A 23,087-nucleotide genomic window follows, 5' to 3' on the forward strand; every position below is an offset into this window, starting at 1 on the left:
GGCAACAAGAAGGGTAGAGAAACTGACCTGAGTCCCCAAAAGCCCTGAGCCCGCTGCTGGGTAGAAGGGAAGCCCACAAAGGAGGTCTTTCTCGAGGAGTGGTGGGGCTAACAGCCTTCACGAGGTGTGTCTTACATCCCGTCCAGCAGGCTGTCTTGACATTCTCGAGCAGCGGGTCCTCCCAGGGTCATCAAGAGATTCACCTGGTGCTGATCTGACCTGAGCTCCTGCACCTTTTCAAGCGGCGGCCGAAATAGCAGGCCAGGAGGAGGTAGATTGAGTGGGTAAAAGGGGCTGTGAACTGGGATGGGATTTGTCTTTTACCAAGCCCCATGCTCCCACAGAATTGCCCTGATGTGCATTTTCAAAATCTAAAAGGCAATACATTCAACATTCAATATTTAAAAACAAACTAGGGCTTCCCTGGTGGCGCAGTGGTTGAGAGTCCACCTGCCGATGCAGGGGACACGGGTTCGTGACCCGGTCCGGGAAGATCCCACATGCTGCGGAGCGGCTGGGCCCGTAAGCCATGGCCGCTGGGCCTGCGCATCCAGAGCCTGTGCTCCGCAACGGGAGGGGCCGCAGCAGTGAGAGGCCCGCGTACCACAAAAAACAAAAAAAAGACAAAAAAACACAAACTAAATGCTAAATCCCGAAACCATCTTCCAGGCCTATGAGGCTTAGTGCCTCATCTGTAAAATGGGAGAAATAATACCTATTCCAAGTCTGTAAGGGGATTAAGGTGCGATGTGTATTTACAGCACTCAGCCTAGCACTGTCTGGTACAGAGAAGGGAGAGGACATACAGGAACTGAGAGAAAGGGTCTGATTTGGCTCAAGAAAAGTCCTGAAAATTCTATGGGAATAAACTTGGATTAAGAACTCAGTCCTAGGTAGGGGTATGGTGTGATGTGAACTGACTTAATGACAGTAAAAAAAAAAACAACACACCAACTGTGTAACAGGATAGAGGTGAAAAGTCATCTTTATTTCTTATAAAAAATTTTTATTGAGGTACATTTGACGTATAACATTATATAGGTTTCAGGTGTACAACATGATGATCCAGCATCTTTATACCTTGCAAAATGATCACCGCCAATAAGTCCCATTACCATCCATCACCACACGATGTGAACTTTTACTCTTTACTCTCTTGGCGACTTTCGAGTGTGCTCTACAATATTACTGACTATAGTCACCATGCTGTATATTCCATCCCCATGACTTATTTTATAACTGGAAGTTTGTACCTCTTGACTCCCTTCACCCATTTTCACCTACTCCCTAACCTTCCTCCCCTCTGGCAAACATCATTCTGTTCTCTTGTTTGTTCATTTGTTTTGTTTTTAATTTCCACATATAAATGAAATCATATGGTATGTCTTTCTCTGTATGACTTCTTTCACTTAGTGTAATCCCCTCAAGGTCCATCCATGTTGCTGAAAATGGCAAGATTTCTTTTTTCTTTTTTTACAGCTGCGTAGAATTCCATCGCATATACACACCACATTTTCTTTATCCATTCATCCACTGATGGACACTTGGGCTGTTCCCATATCTTGTCTATTGCAAGTAATGCTGCAGTGAACATGGGGGTGCATATTATCTTTTCAAGATAGTGATTTTGCTTCCTTTGGATAAATACCCAGAAGTGGAGTGGCCAGGTCATATGGTAGTTTTATTCTGAATTTCTTGAGGAACCTCCATACTGTTTTCCATAGTGGCTACACCAGTTAATGTTCCCACCAGCAGGAAGGTCCCCTCTTCTCCAAATCCTAACCAACACTTGTTATTTCTTGCCTTTTTTAGAATAGCCATTCTAGCAGGTAGAAGTGATGTCACCGTGGTTTTGATTTGCATTTCCTCTATGATGAGACATCTTTTCATATGCCTGTTGGCAATCTGTATGTCTTTTTTGGAAAAATGTCTATTCAGACCGTCTGCCCATTTCTTAATCAGATATATTTTTGTTATTTTTATCAGTTCTTTATATATTTTGGATATTGACCCCTTGTTGGGTATATAATTTGCAAATATTTTCTCCTATTTAGTTGGTTGTCTTTTCATTCTGTTGATGGTTTCCTTTGCTGTGCAGAAGCTTCTTAGTTCATTGTAGTCCCACTTGTTTATTTTTGTTTTTACTGACTTTTCTTTTGGAGTCAGATACAAAATTCATCACCAATGCTGATGTCAGGTAGCTTACTGCCTACGGTTTTTTCTAGGAGTTTTATTGTTTCAGATCTTACATTCAAGTCTTTGATCCATTTGGAGTTAATTTTTTGTGTATGGTATAGGACAGTGGTCTTGTTTTATCCTTCTGCTGTCCAGTTTTCACAACACCATTTATTGAAGAGACCTTCCTTTCTCCATTGTATATTCTTGCCTCCAGAGTCATAAATTAATTGGCCATATATGCATGGGTTTACTTCTGGGCTCTTTATTCTGTTTCACTGATCTGTGTATCTGTTTTTATGCCAATACCATAACGTTTTGATTACTACAGCTTTGTGATGCAGTTTGAAATTAGGGAGAGTGATGCCTCCAGATTTGTTCTTCTTTCTCAAGATTACTTTGGCTATTCAGGGTCTTTTATGGTTCCATAAATATTTTAGGATCGTTTGTTCTATTTCTGTGAAAAATATCATTGGGGGACTTCCCTGGCAGTCCAGTGGTTACGACTCCGTGCTTCCAATGCTGGGAGCGCAGGTTCAATCCCTGGTCGGGGAACTAATCCCACATGCCGTGTGGCACAGCCAAAAAATAAACAACAACAATGTGATTAAACCAGCCAAGATAACTAAATATAATACCACAAAAACTCAAAAAAAAAAAAAGTCATTGGAATGAATAAGGATTGCACTGAATCTATATATTGCTTTGGGTAATATGGACATTTTAACATGACTAACTCTTCCAATCCATGAGCATGAAATAGAAATTTCCATTTCTTTGTGTCTTCTTCAGTTTATTTCACCAGTGGCATAGTTTTCAGTGTACAGGTCTTTTACCTCTTTGGTTAAATTTATTCCTATGTATTTTATCATTTTTGATACAATTCTAAGGGGGACTGTTTTCTTAATTTCTCTCTCTGATAACTTGTTGTTGGTGTACAGAAACACAACTGACTTTTGCATATTGTATTTTTTGTACCCTGTCAATTTACTGAATTCATTTATTACTGAGTTCTAACAGCTTTTTGGTGGAATTGGAAAGCTGTCTTTAAAAGAGAGGGGAAAACAGCCTGTGAAACTTGAAGTGGAGACATAAAAGCCCTGTTTATGAGAAGAAGCAAAACTCGCTATTCTAGTGTGGGAAGGCAAGCCCCCACGTGTGCTTTAATGGTCCTAAAAAAAAAAGTCAGTCCCTTGGCAGTGGGTGCCCAGGAAAACAGGGTGTTCTTAAGACTGAATGGAAGGACATGCAAATACTACCAACAACAGGCTGGGGCTTGATGGTCATCATGGCTTGGGATTTACTGAAACTCTACAGAAGAGCCAAGCCTCATAACAGGTTAAAAATAATCCTGAACGTAATGGCACCAAAGTAATCCCTGTCTGTGATTTTACTTGGCTCCTTTTCCAACCTGCGTATGCGAAGGTCAATGAGATCTCAGGTGATTCTATTTTCTTTCCCTCCGTCTTCCATATTTCTCATTATGCTTTTATGATGGAGAAAATCCCTCCAAATAAACTTTATTTTAAACTTTACTTTTCTTAAAAAATAGTAAGCTCCGGGTGTTCTGCGTGCTGACTATAAAAACGCAGGAAGATACAATTCATAAAACTACTAATAAACAGTCATTCATTAGATTGGTGCAACACGATAAAATGGTGGCAAATAAAACCCCTAAACTGGGTTTGTTAACTCTTTTGCAAAACACATGTTCATGCCAGGGATTCCCCTGGAATGTTAACAATGTAATCTGTTAGACGCCACAATATCCTTCCCAGACCTTCCAACAATGTCCCATGACATTAGTGTATTTCTTTTTAATTAAAGTAAATGCAAACAGATTTGGTCTTGATAATGTGGCAGGAGAGTTGATGCGTTTCAATGAACAAAACAGATCCATTTTAGCAGCTGTTTTGTACTCTGCTTGGTACAAGGGATTAAACAAAATGGCAAGGTGGGTCATTTCTTCTTGATGGCAAAGAACTAGAAAATTCTTGGTCTTGGTCTGTACAGAATTGCTGAAGCCCCCAGCTACCTGAGTAGAGACAGCAGCCCCCGGTGGCAGGTAGGTATTCCCTTCACTGGCTCTACCACGCTGGTATCCTGTCCATCATATACTGTCAGCACAGAGGACTCAGCTCAACTATCCAAATGTTACCAACAACCAGTTTGTCCTGTACACTAGATCAGGTACTGAGTCCACCAACATGCTATAGAACCCCTTGTCAGGCTGCATTTTCGAGAGAAAGCCTGGCTAAGAACAAGGAGAAAAATCTCACCCACACCCTTCTGAGTTTTCGTTCCTGGCGGTTGAGTGTCAGCTGGAGCCAGACCAGGGCAAACCCACATAGTCCTTTCTAGGGCCATCAAAGACAAAGTCAGAGAAGGGCAGGCAGGAGAGACGGGCTGTGCTCTCTTCCTCACCCCCATCTCTTACTTCATGACTCCAATGTATTGACAAGAAAACAGGCGCAGGGAGGTGAACTGACTTATCCAAGATGTCACACAACCGAACAATAACACATCTGGGACCAGAGCCCTGATATCCTGATGCCCTGAGGCCTGGCATTCCACTAAGTTAGGAGAGGCAAACTATGGAAGAGAACAGAACCAGTGGCAGCCTCGGTAAAGCTGAAGTTTTGAGGATATCATTTTAAATAATCTTTGGAAAATATTCTACAAGGCCCAAGGGAAAGATATTTTTTAAAAAACGGTGTCCTGCATTAGGAATATACTTTTTTCGATGGACTATATGACCATAGAGACCTTAAATATTGGATTTCAGTAGGAGTGGCAGAACAAGAATCAAGCTTTGCCTGGAGCAAAGTTTCATGGTCCTGTCTACAATTTCTCACGATTCCGACAGTTCAACATTCTTTAATAGAAAATAAGAAAGGAAGCCATATAAAAGGTACATGGTCTTATACTTAAAATCAGCATTCTCCGTTGGAGACTCTCTTGTACAAAAATAGAAATGAAAACCCAATTAATTTAGTACTTTTTCGCCTTTTCATTTTGAGTTAGATATATTAATCTGGTTTTTGTTGGAAAAGAAATGAGGGTTTAAGCTGGAAGACAGCTGTTGTAAAATCTAGGAGAATTTCCAAGGAATAGCTGGGTTGAAGCAATGGTTGTATTTTTTATGCGTATTTAAACAATCTTCATCAGTGTGTTCTGAAATTAGAACAGAGCCTTCAAACTCTTGAAAAGCTCAAGAACACTTTATGTCAAAACTGCACATGCCTTTGGCATTCTTTTAGGTGGAGATCTTTACATGAAGACACAGATTGTGAATCTAATGGGAAAGAATGCCAGCAATTTCTACCTTGATCCACACTGGTAAACAACAACAACACAGGACTCTACTGACTTAACCAAAAGGACATGGAGTGGGACCAAACCTTCTCCCCTAGCCCTCATCTCTGGCTGGTACATTCACTTATTCACAACTATTCATGGAGTGCTTACTATGCATGAGGTACTGTCCCAGTGCTGGGATATGGCAGTGGACTAGACAGGCACGGTCCCTGGCTTTCCTGGAGCTTAGTACCAATGGAAGAAGCCAATGAGATAACCTTTAGATGGTGGCGAGGGCGATAAAGAAATTAACACAGGTTATGTGACAGTTACCGGCAGGGCCTGGCTCTTTCAGCTAGGGTAGTCAGGGAGGGTCTGTCTGGAAAGCGACCATTAAGACAAGGAGACAACCATGGACAATCTGGGAAGGAGCCTTCCTGGAAGTGCACAGGATCAGAAAGACAGCCCAGTGTGGCAGCCACCCAGAGAGCAAGAGGAGAAGAGGAGATTCGAGGGCCAGGCAGAGGCCAGATGGCCATGGCCTTGGAGACTGTGTTAAAGTGCTTGGATTCAATTATACTTGAGGGAGGCTGCCGGAGGGGTTGATGTGGGGAGCGGCGCTGGGGGTAGGGGGTCATCAGAGATGCTATGTGCTTTGGAAAGCGCCTTCTGACCTCTCTGAATAGCCACCTGAACTGTCCTGAACAAAGAGGAAAGCTATTCTCTAAAACACCAGCAGTCTGCAAATGTCACATGCTTCATTCAACTCATCGTTCTGGTACCTAAATCCCCCAATCCCTTTTTCTTTTGTCAAGGTGGATGGGGGATACACTACGCCGTATTTCTCCTCCACGGGAGGCCAAGCAGGGTGGCGAGAAACTCCGAGGAGCACAGGTGTGGCTGTTAGGGAGGCTCGGGTCTCCCAGAAATAGCCAGGAGATGAATGCCATTGCCAACCGTGTTTGGAGGCCATACCATGTGCCAAAGAGCAGCTGCCCTTCTGTCCTCCAGAGTCTGAGGATGGGAGGAGGGAAACTCATAAGTAACATCCCTGGAGACATGACACTAAAAGTCTAACATGAAGGAGGATGCGTGTTGTTTAAACTATGCTGATTTCCTGAACAGTTGAAAGCCCTCCCAAAATTAGTTCATCTCACAATCCGTTTTAATCTCTATTAACTCCCATCTGTATACACCTAGAGACCTGTTCCTGACAAGCTCTTTAAGGTGGCTAAGTGTGCAATATTATCTCTAATAGCATTTCTCAAATCTGGCCCTTCATCGCACTAATAAGGCAGGCCAGCCACGGTGGGGAACACAAGCTTGACAACTAACACCATTCTCCCCGTGCATGCCCCGCAATGTTCAATAAATGGGTGTTGAATGGAATGCGCTTTTTAACAGCCTCCATCAATGGACCCACTGATCAGAAAGCAGGGGATGATCATTACTGAAAGCACAGTAAGAAGGAAAAGGAAACCAGATTCACGTGATTTCAGAGGTTGTCTTTAGGTAGGTGGAGGAGACCCAGCACATTAAAGAGAATGCAACTCCACCCCGGATCGAGAGGCCTGACCAAGATCACATACCTAGCTGGCAGCAGGGCAGGGACCCACGTACCAGCTTCCTGACCGCTAGCCCTGTGCTCTTCCTGCAGCCATGGAGGAAGCAGAAAACCAGAATGCAAAGAGTTGATAGCTGAGTGAGTACAGGTTGGAGGGCTTGAGGTGAATAAATAAGCCTGTAGCCATGTCCCATAACAGACTCAGCAAGGAAACGTGTTCCCCTCCTTAATCCCACTTATGAATGAGGATGGGGGCCTCTTTCTCCACCCCTTTTACTTTTCTTCTGTTGCCCCAAACCTTGCATTTGAGACATACAACAGAACTGTTTTATTTCTTCTTTTCTTATCACCTAGGTTTTTCTCTGAAATAATTTAATATTTTTTCCTTCATAGCTATTTTTTGGTAATCTTTATATACCCAGTTCTGTGTTACACACATTTAAACTTCAGAAAATTCTACGAAGAATGAGCTAGTATTCTCCCCATTCTACAAGGAAGCTACGAGAGGTTACACGAGGCACCCAAGGTCACAGGGCAAAATAGGTGGAGCTGGGATTTGAACCCTGGTTCATCAGATACTAAGGTTTTCATCTCCTATCCACAATCCTAAACTCCCTTGAGAGATAGACATCAAAGACATAGTTCTGACACCCACCCAGACATGAGCACCGTAACAGTAAAGTCCCCTGCCCTGTCTCTAACTTCTTAAAAAAACTGTACCTTCCCCAAGCCTCACTGGGAGAATGAAGTCATTTCACAATGTATACCTATAGCATAACATCACATGATACACCTTATGTACATACACCTTTTATTTGTCAAAAATAAATAAATAAATAAACGATTTCATAGCTTTATTGATAAAGATAAAAAAAGTAAAAAAGAACAGAACAGAAAACAAATCTGGATTCAGAAAAGCAGCCACATATATTTCTAAAACCATCTATTTCTATGCAGTGGTTAAAGATAACGTGAATTTATTTGGGCTCCTTAGTATCTGTAAGCCCGATCCATGGTTACTTTCAATGTCTGAGTTAGACTTCAGAGCTGAACCCCAATTTCAAATGGTTAAAAATTTGAGACTTGAATTTCCATGCATCACAGTTTTAAGAATCAATTGAAACAGGTCTCTCTCACTTCTCGCCTTTATTTAGTATTTTAGTTGGCCCTCTGAGGATACTTTCTTCTATTAAACTGACCCTACTGAATTTTGACCAAAGGGAACATAACAGGTCCAATCGCTGTGAAAACGATCTAGCCAATGGACTGAAGAATAAAATAAAACTTACAGAAAGTTATCAAAATTCTTCTACTACTGTCAGATGTTTCCCCCCCCAGACAATTCACAACTCTGACCACCGTTAATTAGTTCAATACTTCCTTCCTGAAGTGTTGAAGGACCTTGAATTTGGCAAAACCCAATCCATTTTCTAGGGCCTTAGCTCTCCCTTGTGTATAAAAATGGAAATGCAGCTTGCTAGCCATTTTGCCCCAGTAAATCTGATGACCCAGGTTGAAAAGCTAAAACATGCCATTTGGTAAAAGAAAAAGAAAATGAATTTTTATGTCTTTTAACAAAAAGCAAGGAAAGATGATACAAAGTGACAAAGCAAAATACTAAAGGTATTATGCACATTATACTTTAGATAAAGGATCCCCCAAAACCTTGCCCGTATAAAATGAGGTCTTTTGGGAGAAAAGGACATCTCGAAGAATCACTGATGCTCTCAGCTGTGATTATGGCTAGGTGATTCCAGCCCCTGTCTGGTTTCAGGCTGGATCATATCGTACTTAATCCAGCCCAAACAGAGGAGACATTATCCTGTTTCAAAGATTTCTAGAGAGAGAAAAATCCTCTTCGTATAGATGAGGAAATATTTTGTTATTTCTCATTGTGCATTTCAACAGAATTTCAAATATTTTGTTTGAAATCCCAACTTCTTTAAACTTTCTCGGTACCTTTTCCAGTTCTTTGTGACTACCTTTCCTTGGATTTCTCTGCCTTTTTCCCCGCGTAGGTTTTAGCACAGGCTGGTGGTAGTGGAAAGCTGACTACGGGACCTCATCCTGCATTTCCAACCTGGTGTTAGGTAGCTTTTCAAGACATACAGGTAAACTCTTGTGTGTTACTCCTGTTACATGTTACTTTACCGATTCCCTCTATTATTATATGGTTCAGGAGTCTCTTACTCTGTTCTCTCCACTTTGAGCTGTGGGAAGGGGAAACCCCAAAAATCCTTTCGGGGGTCAGTAGACCTAACTATGGAGATGTCATTCAGGCGCCGAAATTGTGGGAAACTCAGGCTCTTATCTGGTGACAGACTGGTTGAAGGGAAAAACGATATTCTGTGCTGTCTTTCCTCAAGGTCCCTCTGGAAATCCTGGGGCTTCTAAACTAGCTGTGTCTATCATGAGATTTAAAGATCTGAGTCTTACCCCCATCATTTACATAACACCGTTTGGGACCCGACAGTACAGGGCACTGTGGAAACAGAGCTTATACCATCACCAGGGGCTTATAAAGTATACCAAAAGAAGCACCCTCACACTCATACATAAGGACCGCAGTGAGAGACACCAGCAAACAAGAACCTTTCCAAATTACAGTTCTGAGACATCAGATCGACTGTGAAACAAAAGCATATTCCAAAGTTTGTTCCCTCCATCAGGCTGGCAGTTAAATATTGTACAGAGCACGTAATTTAGATTGCATTCCAATTATCTTCAAGTGCTGAAGGGCACGAATCAGTCACTTGGCAATTAAATTCTGGGATGTCACTAAATGTTTAGGAAGGGAAGGATTCTGAAGTTGGCAGAAGGACCAAAGGAACAGGAAGAACAGAAAAACCAGGCATTCCGGAATTCACCCTCCCACCGTTTAGTCTTACAGACACCCCAGTTTTACAGAGCTCCTGCCTCAACCATGATTACAATACTAGCAACATCACAGCCCGTGCACACCTGGCTGAAGGTAAACCAAAAACACCTGACCCCTTGGGCTCATCAGATGTCTGCCAATTTAGCTCTACTAATGCTTGCCCTCACACATAAATAAAGATGTTTTTCCAAGAAATTATCAACGTGAGCCAATCACTGGTTATGTGCAAATGCACACACACACACAGACACACACACACACACAAAATACGTAAAAGAGCACTATTATCACCTTGGGTACCCCATGGGAAAGCTATAAAATGGTAATGGACATAAATAATTTTTTGTTTTTTTGCGGTACACGGGCCTCTCACTGTTGCGGCCCCTCCCGCCGCAGAGCACAGGCTCCGGACGCGTAGGCTCAGCGGCCATGGCTCACGGGCCCAGCCGCTCCGCGGCATGTGGGATCTTCCCAGACCGGGGCACGAACCCGTGTCCCCTGCATCGGCAGGCGGACTCTCAACCACTGCGCCACCAGGGAAGCCCGGACGTAAATACCTTTAAAACCACCATTAGTATTCTCTTCCACACTTTCTAAAGGGACCATTCCCTGTTCAGGGGAGCCACCTATTGCCTTGAGGAGAATGAAGATAACGTGGTAAGCAAAGACGACGAAAAAGATGAAATGACACCACTGACTTCCAAAAGAGGATTTGCGAGTCTACCATCAGACAGCAGTCTAAATCAGGCTTCCTTGATGGAGAGGAGTTCCCTCAATTCCAAAGGCTCCTTGTAATCAGGAGCTAAGCCAGGTGGGCAGGGATCCCCAGAACTGCTCTAGAAGCCACAGTGAAGAGCACCACAGCCGGGCCACGTGTGTATGGGAAGTTGCTGTAAGACAGGAAGGCAAGATAGAGAGCCTCCTGCCCTGGGAGAAAGGGAGCTGAGAGGAAGAGCGGTGAGAGATCAGCCCTGAGAATATTGCTGCCTGCAGTATTTGTAAGCCATTGAGCCAGCCCCTCCCATGCGGATGAGACCCCAGTAATAACTCTACACACTGAAGCTCAGTGGAGCTTCCTGGTTGGTGAGCACACTGATGTGCCCGGCGGGGATGCCCCTCGATTCCATGAGGAGACGGCAGGGAAACTGTGTCCCCTCCCAGAGATCATCCTACGTCCCTCTTCAGTTGGCTGGTCCTCCTGATTTGTATCTTTCATAATAAAACTGTAACCACCCGTAGTGCTTTCCTGACCAAGTGATTCATTGTAGCAAATTACTGAACCTGAGGGGGTCATGAGAACCCCTGAACTCAGAGCCCGTCAGTCAGCAGTGCAGGTGGCGCAGGGACGCCCAAAGTGTGGCTGGCATCGGAAGTGAGCCCAGTCTTCTTGGGGAAACTGAGCCCTTCAACTTGTGGGGTCTAACTCTGGGTAGTTCATGCCAGGACTGAATTGCAGTACACCTAGCTGGGGCTGAAATGAATACTCACCCTTCAGGCTCCAAGCCTGGTATATTTGGGGGGGTTGGTGCAGGGAGCAAGAGGTATGAGGCTATAAAAATATCCGGGGGCACATTTACTATGAAGGCATTAATGAAGCGTGAGCTTTAGGACTCTCACTTTACAAGCCCCTCCCGAGGCTCTGGGAGGGTCCCTCACTGTGCATTCATATGGTCAGATACTTTGACAGAACTTGTAAAAGTAAGACGTTTCTGTATTGCTTGTTTTAAAGAGCTCCCTGACCCACCCGACCATCAGATTCTAGAGGCTTCAGGCCTGACAAGCCCCTGGTGGTGAGGCAGCTATTTTTACAAAAAGGGGCTGAACTCTCTTGCCTGTTCTAGCACAGTGGGTAGCAAGCAACCAAGAGTCTGAAGATTCCCAACGAGGGCACAAAAGAGCTGACAGCACCACAAGACCAGAGAGAGGCTGACAGTCTTCATGGGACTTCAGAGCGCAGGAAAGCTGACCACTAGAGACTCGGGCCGGGACCCCAGACCTTAACAGCACACGTCATCAAAGACGCCAAAAGAATAAGGTGGGACCAGCTGCACGTCAAGACCTCCAGGGACAGAACAGACCAGTAGTTCTGCATTGAGCCCAGCAGAGATCCACAGGACAGGATGCCTGTCCCAATGCCATGATGAAACCCTAGCTTCTCCCTCTATCCAGACGCCACCTTGGGGAGGAAGATGGGAAGGAACTCCGAGGAGAGGAGAGAAGCGCATACAGGGCATGGACGTTGAACTGACTATTCCCAAAAGATGAAGTTCACCAGAGACTGGCGAACACCAAAGAAATTTAGGTTTCCTCAATGGAAACTGAGATTCCAAAACAATTTTTAAAAGCCTTAAACTAACAAACAAACTGAGCTGTGTTTGAAACTGTGATCCTCTTCATTTAAAATAACATGAATACAGAACAATTTTTTTAAGTCTTCCAACTAAACAGATTGTCTAAAGGACACTGTGGGAATTTTTAGCATACTATGATTATATAATAAAACCTGTTTGTGATGAAACCATAATACAATTTTCACAGAAAGTGGCCATAGCACTTCAATTCAACCTAAGTGTTCTGAGGCAACGACTGCAGCCTCATCACCAAAATCTTACCTTCCTGGGCTCACAGACAGACCACATCTCCCACTCCCCCTTACAGCTAATGTGGCCACATGCCCGAGTTCTAGCCAATGGGATGCGAGCGGAAGCGACAGAGATCCAGGCAGGCCTGGTCCTTAGAACTCAACACGCACCACTCCATGCTGTGCTCCCCGCTTCCAGCTCACAAGGATAGGGATGACTAAGCTGGACAGAGACTCTTCAGCCTGGATCCCTGAACGTCCACGTGGAGAACAGTTGCCCCCGCCAACCACAAACACCCAGCTTGGACTTGTATGTGCGAAACAAAATTCTACTTTTTTGGACAGGCCCACAAATAGGGCATGTTTAGGTCCGTCTGTTGCAGAAGTGAACATTACCCGAGGCTATTCTCTTATACATCAATCCAGGGCTATTTCAATCTGGCAATCCATGGGCACTGACTATTTGCACACAGAAGTCCTAACAAGATCCAGCGTATCAACAAATCAGGAAAGCAAGTATGTCGGCAACTACCAAGAATACTAGGAAGTTGGATTTGAGCCGTGACAGAAGAACAGGCCAAGGAATTCAAGAGCCCGGGGGAAATGCAATTAGTATTTACTTGTGAAGGCATCACAGAAGTGGGAGCATTTGAGTTGGGCCCTGAAGGATGAGGCAAGTTCCAAAGAAAGAGGAGGGGAGGGGAGTTCATTCGAACTGCAAATGAGTCCTCAAACGTTTCATCCGGTGGGAGGTGATGCTAAGGACAGACAAAATATTGTTCTGTTCACCCCAGGGAACAGGATGAGAACCAGCGAGGAGCAGCTACCAGGAAAGAGGATATTCGTTCACAGGGAGGAAGAACTAACAGCTGGGGCTGAGCATGGAGGGGTCAAAATGCAGACGAAATGCAGAGTGTCTCCTCTACTGATGGCCAGCCTCTTGGCAGGGGCGCTGCAGACAATGTGATCTAAGCACGGGGTGCGGAGCTGTCCCATTCAGCTGCCTCCATCCAGCTCTGGGGTTCTATGGGTCTGCGATGCCTCTACCAAGCCATCTTGGTACAACATTGCCAGGAGAAAGGAGAATTACTGCAGCCCTGCTACGGCATTTCTCACGCAACAGTCCGGGCCAACCTCCCTTTCAAGGCTGCGTTGCCTAGGTTCGCCCACTGTGTTCAATCATCGGCCGGTGGAGACGATCTCTGCACGTCCAGGCCCATGAGAAACCTTGAATAACATTTTATTACCACAAAAAGCGTAACAGGCTAGTATTAAACAGGATTTCTGCTGGTGAACAAGAAAGCAAACGACTGCAAGCATCTGTTTTGAATGCTAAGGCCAGGAGGCATTCTGCATTAATTGCACGGCCTGGTTAACAGCAAGTTACCAGCTCACACCAAACATGGATGCACATTTCCCTGAGGATTGGATTACAGAAAGCTGTATTACAATAAAGCTGTACTGAGAACAGTTTCGTCCTTCTTGGGTGACCTGGTATCTTGCAAGGCCCCTTAAGGTGAAAACTATGAACATCAATTTCATGGTGTAGTTTTGTAAAACAAACTAGTTTTCCATTTTTAGACGTGTACGTTATAGACAAGAGGATGTGAATCCAGTGAAGAAACACCACATAGAAAAAAAAAAGGAAGTCTACTAGATACACAGATACTATCCTAACATTACTGGTAAATTAGAAACTTTCCACTTTCCTCTTCCAAGGTTATCGTTTCAACTTCACAAGCATTCATTGAGTGTCTACTGTGTGTCAGCATGGTGCTAATCTCAGTGATATAAACCGAATGAAGAGAAAAAATGAGGTATTCTAACCTTGAAAACTTCCTAAGGTTCATAATGTTATGTTTTGAGGAGTGTTTGCCACTGATTATTGAAAAAATGATAAATTCAGCCACCTTCTTGCCCGATAAACGAGATTATTTTGCTTGTAGTGTCTAGAGGTTATACATATATAAAGACTGACCTTAGAATGTTGGCCTAGATTGTTGTCTCATCGCCCGTAATATTCCAGGTATTCAAATTACTGCTCACATAAAAGAGAAAGGGAAAAGAATTTTCCCAAGCTCATAAATGAATATTAAAGTAAACCTCTTCCCATTATAGAATGGATCTTAATTATACAACTGCAACCTCACAACAGTGAAACAAAAGAAATCCATAAAACCATATTCTGAGACCACTGGAATATTTGGATGCGACAGTAAAACGGTCACACAAAAGTTACATATCATATGCCATTGCTCAACCGTAAGTATGAGCCATGCTTTCTTAGTCTCTTTCTTTTCAGGATACCAGAGGCTTCAATCTTTTTGAAATTTAGGTCATGCCTCTCTCATCATACAACATCCTGAGTAAGTCACATCTCAAATGGTGCCAAGACCTGTCCGCCTTTGATATCCAATCTTACAATACTTCCCCCATCGCTTTTTGACCCACCTACCTACTTACAGCCCGGGTCCTAAAATCCATGTTTTACAAAGCTTGCGAACTATATTCCCTTTCAATAAAATGAACAACTCACAAAAACAGCTTCTATTTTGTTTGGTTTTCACCGAACCACCCTTATTATTTCCAGCACGCATTTACCGGCGCTGCCTGGAGCGCACATCCCTGATCGTTCTATCTTGGCACTAAGTCTGCTCCCAATAACGGAAATTACGGCTAAACCTTCAAAGGGAAGATTCACACTGGCCTCGGCACTCACACACGTGGCTCCTAGGAGCATTTTGATATTTCTGTGCTCGAACATTAGGAGATAACATTCCTCAGTCAAAATGAGAAACTGACATTTTCCAAAGCAGAGAAAACAAAAAACAAAACCCCCAAAGTACAGAATACTGTTTCCAAGTGTCAGTGACCCGAGTCCCAGGCCCTAGTCTGCGCTGGCGACGGTCAGATCAGATTGAGCTGACATCGAGCCCCCATATACATCAGCGCTCACTGATTCTGTTATTTCTAGCCAGCCGTGTGGTCCTGCGGAATCACCTAACCTCTCGGGGCCTCAACTGCTTCGTCTGTAAAACCAAGAGAGTACAAAGGCACCTTCCAGCGCTAATGTTCTTCGGGTCTAGGAAATAACGCGGGTAGAAGAGGCCGCTGTCCTGAACGCTCTCTCTGCGAGACTTGCAAAAGTGAAACTCCGATTAAAGACCATGAAATGAGGGGGGACAATTAACAAGTCCTCTAAGGCCCTCTTCCACATTTTGATTCTAACTCCGAGAGAGTGAGGCATGACCAGGCGATCGGTCATAAAACATTAGTGGGTCTCATAGCTCTCATAACCCTGTGTTTCCAAAGGCCAATTCTGCTCTTGCAAAACAATTCTTCATTATCTTCCAAGGCCCTGCCGTGAAATGTAGAATGACTCCACTGCAAGAGCAGAATGACTTTATCTATGTTCAAGAGGCCCTTCCCCTTCTATGGGCAACTGGTCCCTCTCAGACAGTTCCAGCCTCAGGCCCCTGATTTCTCTGAGCCAACAACACTCCACGTAGCAAGAATTCGAGAAAGCCACACCTACCCTCAGCCACTGCTTCTCTGTGAGGGCGTCGCTGTAGTCCACGTCCCGGCGCTGGCGAGACCCCCTCCCGAAAATCTTCTCCTCCTCTTCTTCACACGTCAGCCGTTCCACCTCGGCGTCATCTTTAATAATCCAGGAGGGCAGCTCATCTTCCTCCATCAGGCGGGGCTTGCGTTTTGGGTTCCGGGCATCCTCCCTCCGCCGGTCCATGTCCATGCGCTGGAGGGATGAACAGAAGTGTCACCAAAGGGAAAGGGGATTCGGTACAGTGTAGACTTGCAGCACATAAGTCTTCACAAGTCACCTCCTATGGCTGCAGGGTCCCTTCAGCTTCTCCCACGGAGCCTCTGTATCCTGGCTGACTTGTTCTAGCTCATCCTCAAGGCCCAAATCTCTTCCCTTCCCCTGTACCCATCTTTGAAATTTACTTATGCACTTAAAAAAATACTCTTTAAAAAATTCCTTTTCTTAGTCTATGTGGGTGCAAAAGCTTCCCCTTAAGTAATAGTGAGAAAATTCAAATTGGGGATGTATTTTAAAAATGATCACAGCAGGGCTTCCCTGGTGGCGCAGGGGTTGAGAGTCCGCCTGCCGATGCAGGGGACACAGGTTCGTGCCCCGGTCCGGGAAGATCCCACATGCCGCGGAGCGGCTGGGCCCGTGAGCCATGGCCGCTGAGCCTGCGCATCCGGAGCCTGTGCTCCGCAACGGGAGAGGCCACAACAGTGAGAGGCCCGCGTACAGCAAAAATAAATAAATAAAAAAAAATAAAAATGATTACAGCATAAATTGATAGAACATTGTAAATCACCTATACCGCAATAAAAATAAAAATGAGTTAAAAAAAAAATGAGCCCTGGTGATACAACTCATTGCTGCACTGGTATAGAAGTATTCTTCAAGCATATAAAGGGGAAAGTTCATTAAGAAAATTTCCTTTACCTCAATAGGGTTCATGCTTTTAATTAAAGAGCCAGGAAAAAAAAACCAGCCACCCAGCGTCACTATAAAATAGCCACCCTCGGTTGGACTCAGACATGTAGGCACATAACTGGCTTATTAATCAGTTGGCCATGAATGCATTGAATTTTTAGTGCACCCTGGGCTCTGGGAGAGGAATGTCCCTCAATTCTTTAGCTTTCAAAAAGCTTAGCTCTTATGAAAATATCATGCCACAGAGTGACAGACCTCAAAGGTAATCTCATCTCAACTGATATAAGTGAAATGGCTTCCTTTCAACAGCCTTCAAAATGCCTATTTCCCCACCTCCTGCTTTCTTTTTTTAAAATCCAGTGCGCTAGTAAATAAATTAAGTGCCACATACTTGCCTTTAACCTATAACTAAACAATTTGATAGTTAAAGAAGAACAAATAAAACCTCCACTGAATTGTTATATACGTTCGTTATATGTATCTATCACTGGCTAGACCCTTTCTACAAGCGAACAGACCATTAACCATTAAATGATTTACCTTTTCCCTCTTTCTTCCTTCAGTTCTACCGTACTGAAACAGGGATTCAACATTAATTTTTTCTTAAGAGCTGAGAGTGGTAACAAAATGTAAATGAAATTTCTATTTAAATCCAAATTCGACCTCTAGAATCTATTTAAAGTTCAAAGTTACTTAAACTATGCTTCAACATTTTTGGAAATCATTGTATTACCAAGATGGGGTAGGCTTGGAGCATGGTGGAGTCCTATTGGTAGATAAATGTGGCCGTTCTGTTCTGTCATATGCTATAGTTAGCTGGAGAGGCTGCTCTTAATCCTGCCTTCCAATGCTCTGGATTCAGAAATGGGATCCACAAAACCTTCATAATTAGCACACAGAGGATGCCTTGTTAACAGCACAATCTAAAGAGGGTCTTCTCACGGTAATCTCCTAATAGTTATTAGATAGCTATCAAGAAAAATCATTTTTTTGTTACAGCACTACACAGAGATGACAAAATACTGCCACTTCAATTTTTGGTTATATGATTACCATTTCCTATACCGAGGACTTGTAAAATGACCTATGCCATGCATTAGGCCACAATTGAGAAAATAAATCTCTTCTAATACAAAAGAAAATAAATTGCACTTGCCTTTTCTTTTAGGAAAGACCCCCCAAAATATTTTTGATGCCATTTTTAATAAGCTTAAAGTTCTCATGATTGTATCTCTTCCCAGAGATTTCCGCTTGCAGAAGACCAGTACAAACTCTGAAGTTGATATTCAACTAAGCATAATTAAGTATTCAGATACTACATGAATATGTTTGTCTTAAGACCCAATAACCTTATGCTAACAAGTACAATTACTTTTAAAAGTACTTGTTGCCTTTGGAGGGGGCAGGGCAGCTTGAAAGCTTCATGTTTGCAAGTTAGCAAAACGTTTCAGATATGTATCTTGACCTGTCAAAGATCTCTTTTAGGTAGAATTCACAGGTAATCGGTATAAGAGATAACTTTCTGAAGTCACATTTTTTGAAAGGAGAAAACAAGAAAAATGTTCGAAAGACAGGTTTTATTTTAAAGAGACAATCTGCTTCACGTGTGTTATTTAACTACAGTGCCTATGATATGAAATCAAATAATATGTCTGTATTAATTTTATATAGGGAGCTAACTTTTTGTTTTTGTAACAGTGGATAAAGAGTTTAAATACTCCAACTCCAAATCCGGCTCACATTCCATTGTTTCTCACTACAGTTTTTAATCTGACTGAACTGGCAAGGATTCAATTTCATTTCCTGCCCCCTGGTGGAGGTGCTAATGAATAGTGAATTGGCCAAAGGCAGCCGGCTGATGAGAAGATTTTAAAAAACCAACACAAAGCAAACCAAACCAAAGTGAACTGAAAATCTGTATTATCCAGAAATGAGAAGCCAACCTTTAAGAAACAAGCACAACATTCACGAAATCAAAATGCCTACAGAGAAGTATATTCCCTAACCAGCTTCACCTGTTCCAAGCCTGATATTCCCAAATTAAAAGAAGACTGTGCCTTGGCCAGACATCCAATTTTTTTTCCCTGAGGCTTTCAATTTCTACAAATACCCAGCCGGAAAGGCAGAAAAGAGAAGTACTCTTTTTCTCTTATTTCAGGGCTGCTGATGGAAATCTCCATCTCTGGGCCTAATCTAATTTGTATAATGGCAGACAGCTTATCCTTTCCAAGGGCCTCAAGAGTATCTGAGGCTACAGCGGTGCTGAATTATTGCCAATCAGTGATCAGCCAAGGAAGCTGAGGGCCTCTTGCCTCGGTGTTCCCTAGTAATCTACATTTTAATAAGTTCCTCAAAGAGAGAAAAGATGTCTATTTCCTACGTGTATCTCTAATCTCCCCAAACAGAGAATAATCTATAAAGGTGGTGATTGGCAGTATGAGTTAAGAAATTTAGGTTTTATGAACACCCTATGTTGAACATGCTGGTAAAGTCGTTTTTCTGTTATTTCTCTTCAAAATGGCCTTGGCTGGGTGGGATGGTTCACTTAGGAGGGGAAAAAAGTACACATCCCAGGGTAGGACTTATTCCCATGGCTACCTAAAAGTTTCCAGAGAAAGAATTAAATGTCCTTTATCTTGAATCACTGTGTGTGAGCACAATCATTGTTCCCAAAAGTCACAAAACCACAAAAATAACGTCAGCCTCCATGCAGCTGGGGTTCCCTTCTCAGACTGCCTAGGCTAAAGAGGTGGAAAATGCAAACCCTGTGGGTCCTATTTGGCCCAGGGTCGTATTTTGTTTGGCTTGAAGTGTTAAATACTAATAAAAAACTGAATTTAGTTGCAAACATTTTGAAATCCAGAGACTGAATATAAAAACCTCACTTTCTAGCTTCTCTTGAAAATTTGGAATTTCTGGCTACATGGGGCTTGCGGCTCTGTCCCCCCGAGACAAAGCAACTCCCATTCACCGTTCACCACCATCCCCTCACCCCTGTCCACTTGCTTCACTCGTGCAAATCACTTGTCTGAGACCTGGGGGCTTCAAATTTGGGACCTCTGATTTGGGGGTTCCTCAGCATTCGACCACAGAGTTACAGTTCACATTTATTTACTCACTCCACGGTCAGGCTAAATGTTAGAAAGATCAAAATGACTGAAGGTATTGGGGGGGAGCCTTGCAACTTTGTACATCCTGACCTCCTCACAAGGCCTGAAATTTTGCAAATGCCACCATTCGTTCAATAAATATTTGTTAAGCAACTACTACGTGCCAGAAACTGTTCTGAGTGTTGTGCATACAGAGATAAATAAATAGCTATAGCAAATGCCTTAAGAACACAGTCAAATGTGACTTCTGAGGGCCTCCCTCACCAGCCAAGGGGGTTGCTCCCTTCCCTACTGACCTTGAGGCAGGCCACACACATAATCAAATTCGGGTTTCAGCAAAATTGCAGATGACTACGTATCTTGGAACATCAAGGTTGAAACCATGGATGTTAAACGGTCAAATGTCAAGGTTCTTTTGCATCTGCTTTGTACCAGTGAAATGCAACCAGTTATGATCTTTGAGTGAAGTCTACACCTTGATGCACATCTGGAAGGTTGCTTAAGCAGGCTCTCTTCAACAATAACAAGAGGCAGGACTATGTCATTTTAGTTGCTCTCCGCCCCCCTGCTGCGCCCCCAGGGAGCATATTTGTTTTGATTGCTAAGGAGACAGCTAGGGAATAGCTGTGAACTCTACCTAGAGGAGCAGGGCAGGTTTCCTGAAGGATGCTGGCCAGGATCAGAAATGAGCTGGAAGTGGGGGCGGGGGGGGGGGGGTGTCTGTGGTAGGCTGTAGACCACACGGCCTGTCCTGAGGACGCAGCTGCTGCGAAGCCCTAGCCAAACGCTTCCATAGAGAGATGTGGGCCTGGTATTACTGCCCATGTTCAGTTTTCACGAGAAGCCAGAAATCAGGATTCTTTTTGCGTTGGCAACGGATTCGAAATTTTTAAAAAAGACATGGCATGGGCCAAACAAAATATGTCTGCAGGCTAAAGCCAGGCAATTTGCAGGCTCTGAACTGAAGGAAAGGCCCAGGCTTCACAAATGAAATTTGGCCAGGGCACACAGGCCCCAGACATCTTGTGTTTAACAGAAAAGGAGGGAGAGGAATGAGGCATTTGTTTCCATGATTTTCTGTAACGTTACCATAAAAAGATCAAATTCCTCCTCTCGTCGAGCGATCATTTGGTTCAGAGTCTCATCGTCGGGTACTTCATCTTCTTCCTGGGGTTAAGACCAGAACAGAACAATTTAACAGGCTTCCGGAGAGAGGCTGGACAATTGGGCTGAGGTACTGATAAGTAAGGTGAATCAGTCCTCCAGACCAGCGGGACCCCATTTCTCAAGCCAGAAAGAAAACAGAAGGGTCACTGGGTATAGTACTTGCCATTATTATTTTGCAAGCGATTCAAACCATCTTCCCAGAGCAAAATCTGTTTAGGGAGGAAAGGTGGTGTACTCTCTAAGACATACTGGTTCTCTCGGGGCAGGGGTGTATCTTGATTCCCTTACTTTTAGAACAAGTTATGTCTCCCCGCCTCAATGACCTCATCTGTAAACTGGGCATGACATTTCCTTCGCAGAGAAGATGTAGGATTTAAATAAGGAAATCCCCATGAGAAAGGGCCTAATATTAATTCTTTTAATTCTGTTAACCTTATCCCCAACGTAAATGCTTATTTTCAAAGCTTTACAAAGGACATGAGTATGTGAAACTTAGTGACAAGGCACCAAGCAAGACCATAAAAATCATATATATATGTGTGTGTGTGTGTCAAATACATAGCCTTTAAAATATGTTTAATATGTATTTCGGTGGGCACTGTTACGCTAATGTTAGAGCTGTAGTCACGACAACTCAAAAGGTAGCAATAACAAAACCTCCACAAAACTCTTCTTAATGAAAATCATTTAAATGAGGTAGAGAAAGCAACCACCTAAGGCCTCACATTTTCATTTGACAGTATGTTAGACCAAGGCACCTTATGGCTCTGAAAATTCCTCAGAAACCAACAGTTCTCAAATTTTTTAGAAATGTTATGCTATGATTTTCACACTTTAAAAAAAAGATTGTAAAAGTTGGGCAGATACTACAGAACTTACCGCCCAAAATTATTTTTATCATATGTTGAGTGAGCTTGTTAAAAATCAAATGGGGAGTTTCAATGTATCAGCAGAGGGACGAAAGGGAAACCCAGAACTTCAAACATCCAATTTCCCAAATCATACGTTCAAAACAAGGCAACCTGTTCTAGAAAGAGTACGGGTGGCCTAGCAGCTTAAATGAGATGACTCTGCCTGTTCTCAAGATAATGTCTTGCGCACCGTGTCAGAAATGAATGCAATTCAATAAAGTAAAAACTGATGACTCAAGATAAGAATTACTTGTGTAAAAATTTCTATGCTAGTTCATCTCTAGATGGAAGGCAATTTGTCTAAACACATTATTACATTTCATCTGACAAAGAAATAGACTAGCTGGGAGTGGGCTGAGATTTTAAGGTACAAAGAATTCGGTTAATGTATCCACTGGGGAAAAGATGTCCTGCTTCTGCCCACCCTATTCCTAGGGCCACGTTATCCCCTCATCACCTATACAGTGTGGGGTTGGACTTCCCCCAAGCCCAAGATGAAAAGATGCTCTTGTAAACTGGCAAGAAGCCTGTCTACAGTGGCCTGGCCTTCACAGAGAACAAGTGGGCAATAAATCTTCCTGGGTTCCTTGTGCCCGAGTGTTCCATGGTCCGTCAACCATGGTGATGGTGCCTCTGATATTCAGGACCAGAGCCCTTGACTGCAGGCTATCAGTGTCCCCAAACATTTTCACATCAGGACACATGCCATCCAGAAAATGATAACATTTGTCTGACAAACTGATAGCCTGGAAGGGGTGTGGAGCCCCAGCCAGGCTGCTCACAGTTAGAAGCAACCGGCGCTGCATTGCACTGCAGGCCCCACCTGGTGGCCCACAAGGTTAGCAGACATTTGGTCCTGTCCAAAATGTCCATAAGACATTTGGTTCACGCCGAAAGGTTCTTGAAATTTGGTCCCATCCAAAACATCCATGAGTA

The 23,087-nt window shown here is 43.4% G+C and overlaps 1 protein-coding gene across 8 annotated transcripts in view; it reads right to left on the reverse strand.

Moving 5' to 3' along the window:
• The window catches only part of SMARCA2 (SWI/SNF related BAF chromatin remodeling complex subunit ATPase 2), a 172,089-nt gene that overhangs the window by 48,675 nt on the left and 100,327 nt on the right, over positions 1-23,087 (reverse strand). For all 8 annotated transcript variants that reach the window (XM_022573582.3, XM_089913258.1, XM_022573583.2 and 5 more), the window contains 2 exons: positions 21,163-21,240; positions 16,031-16,249 (listed from right to left, as the gene is read on the reverse strand). In XM_022573582.3, the coding sequence (XP_022429290.1) occupies positions 16,031-16,249; positions 21,163-21,240 (297 nt within the window). The remainder of the gene's footprint in view (positions 1-16,030; positions 16,250-21,162; positions 21,241-23,087) is intronic.

Source organism: Delphinapterus leucas, chromosome 6, assembly GCF_059928025.1.
Source record: "Delphinapterus leucas isolate spDelLeu-1000000601 "Yukka" chromosome 6, BTC_Dleu_Yukka2, whole genome shotgun sequence".
Classification (NCBI taxonomy): domain Eukaryota; kingdom Metazoa; phylum Chordata; class Mammalia; order Artiodactyla; family Monodontidae; genus Delphinapterus; species Delphinapterus leucas.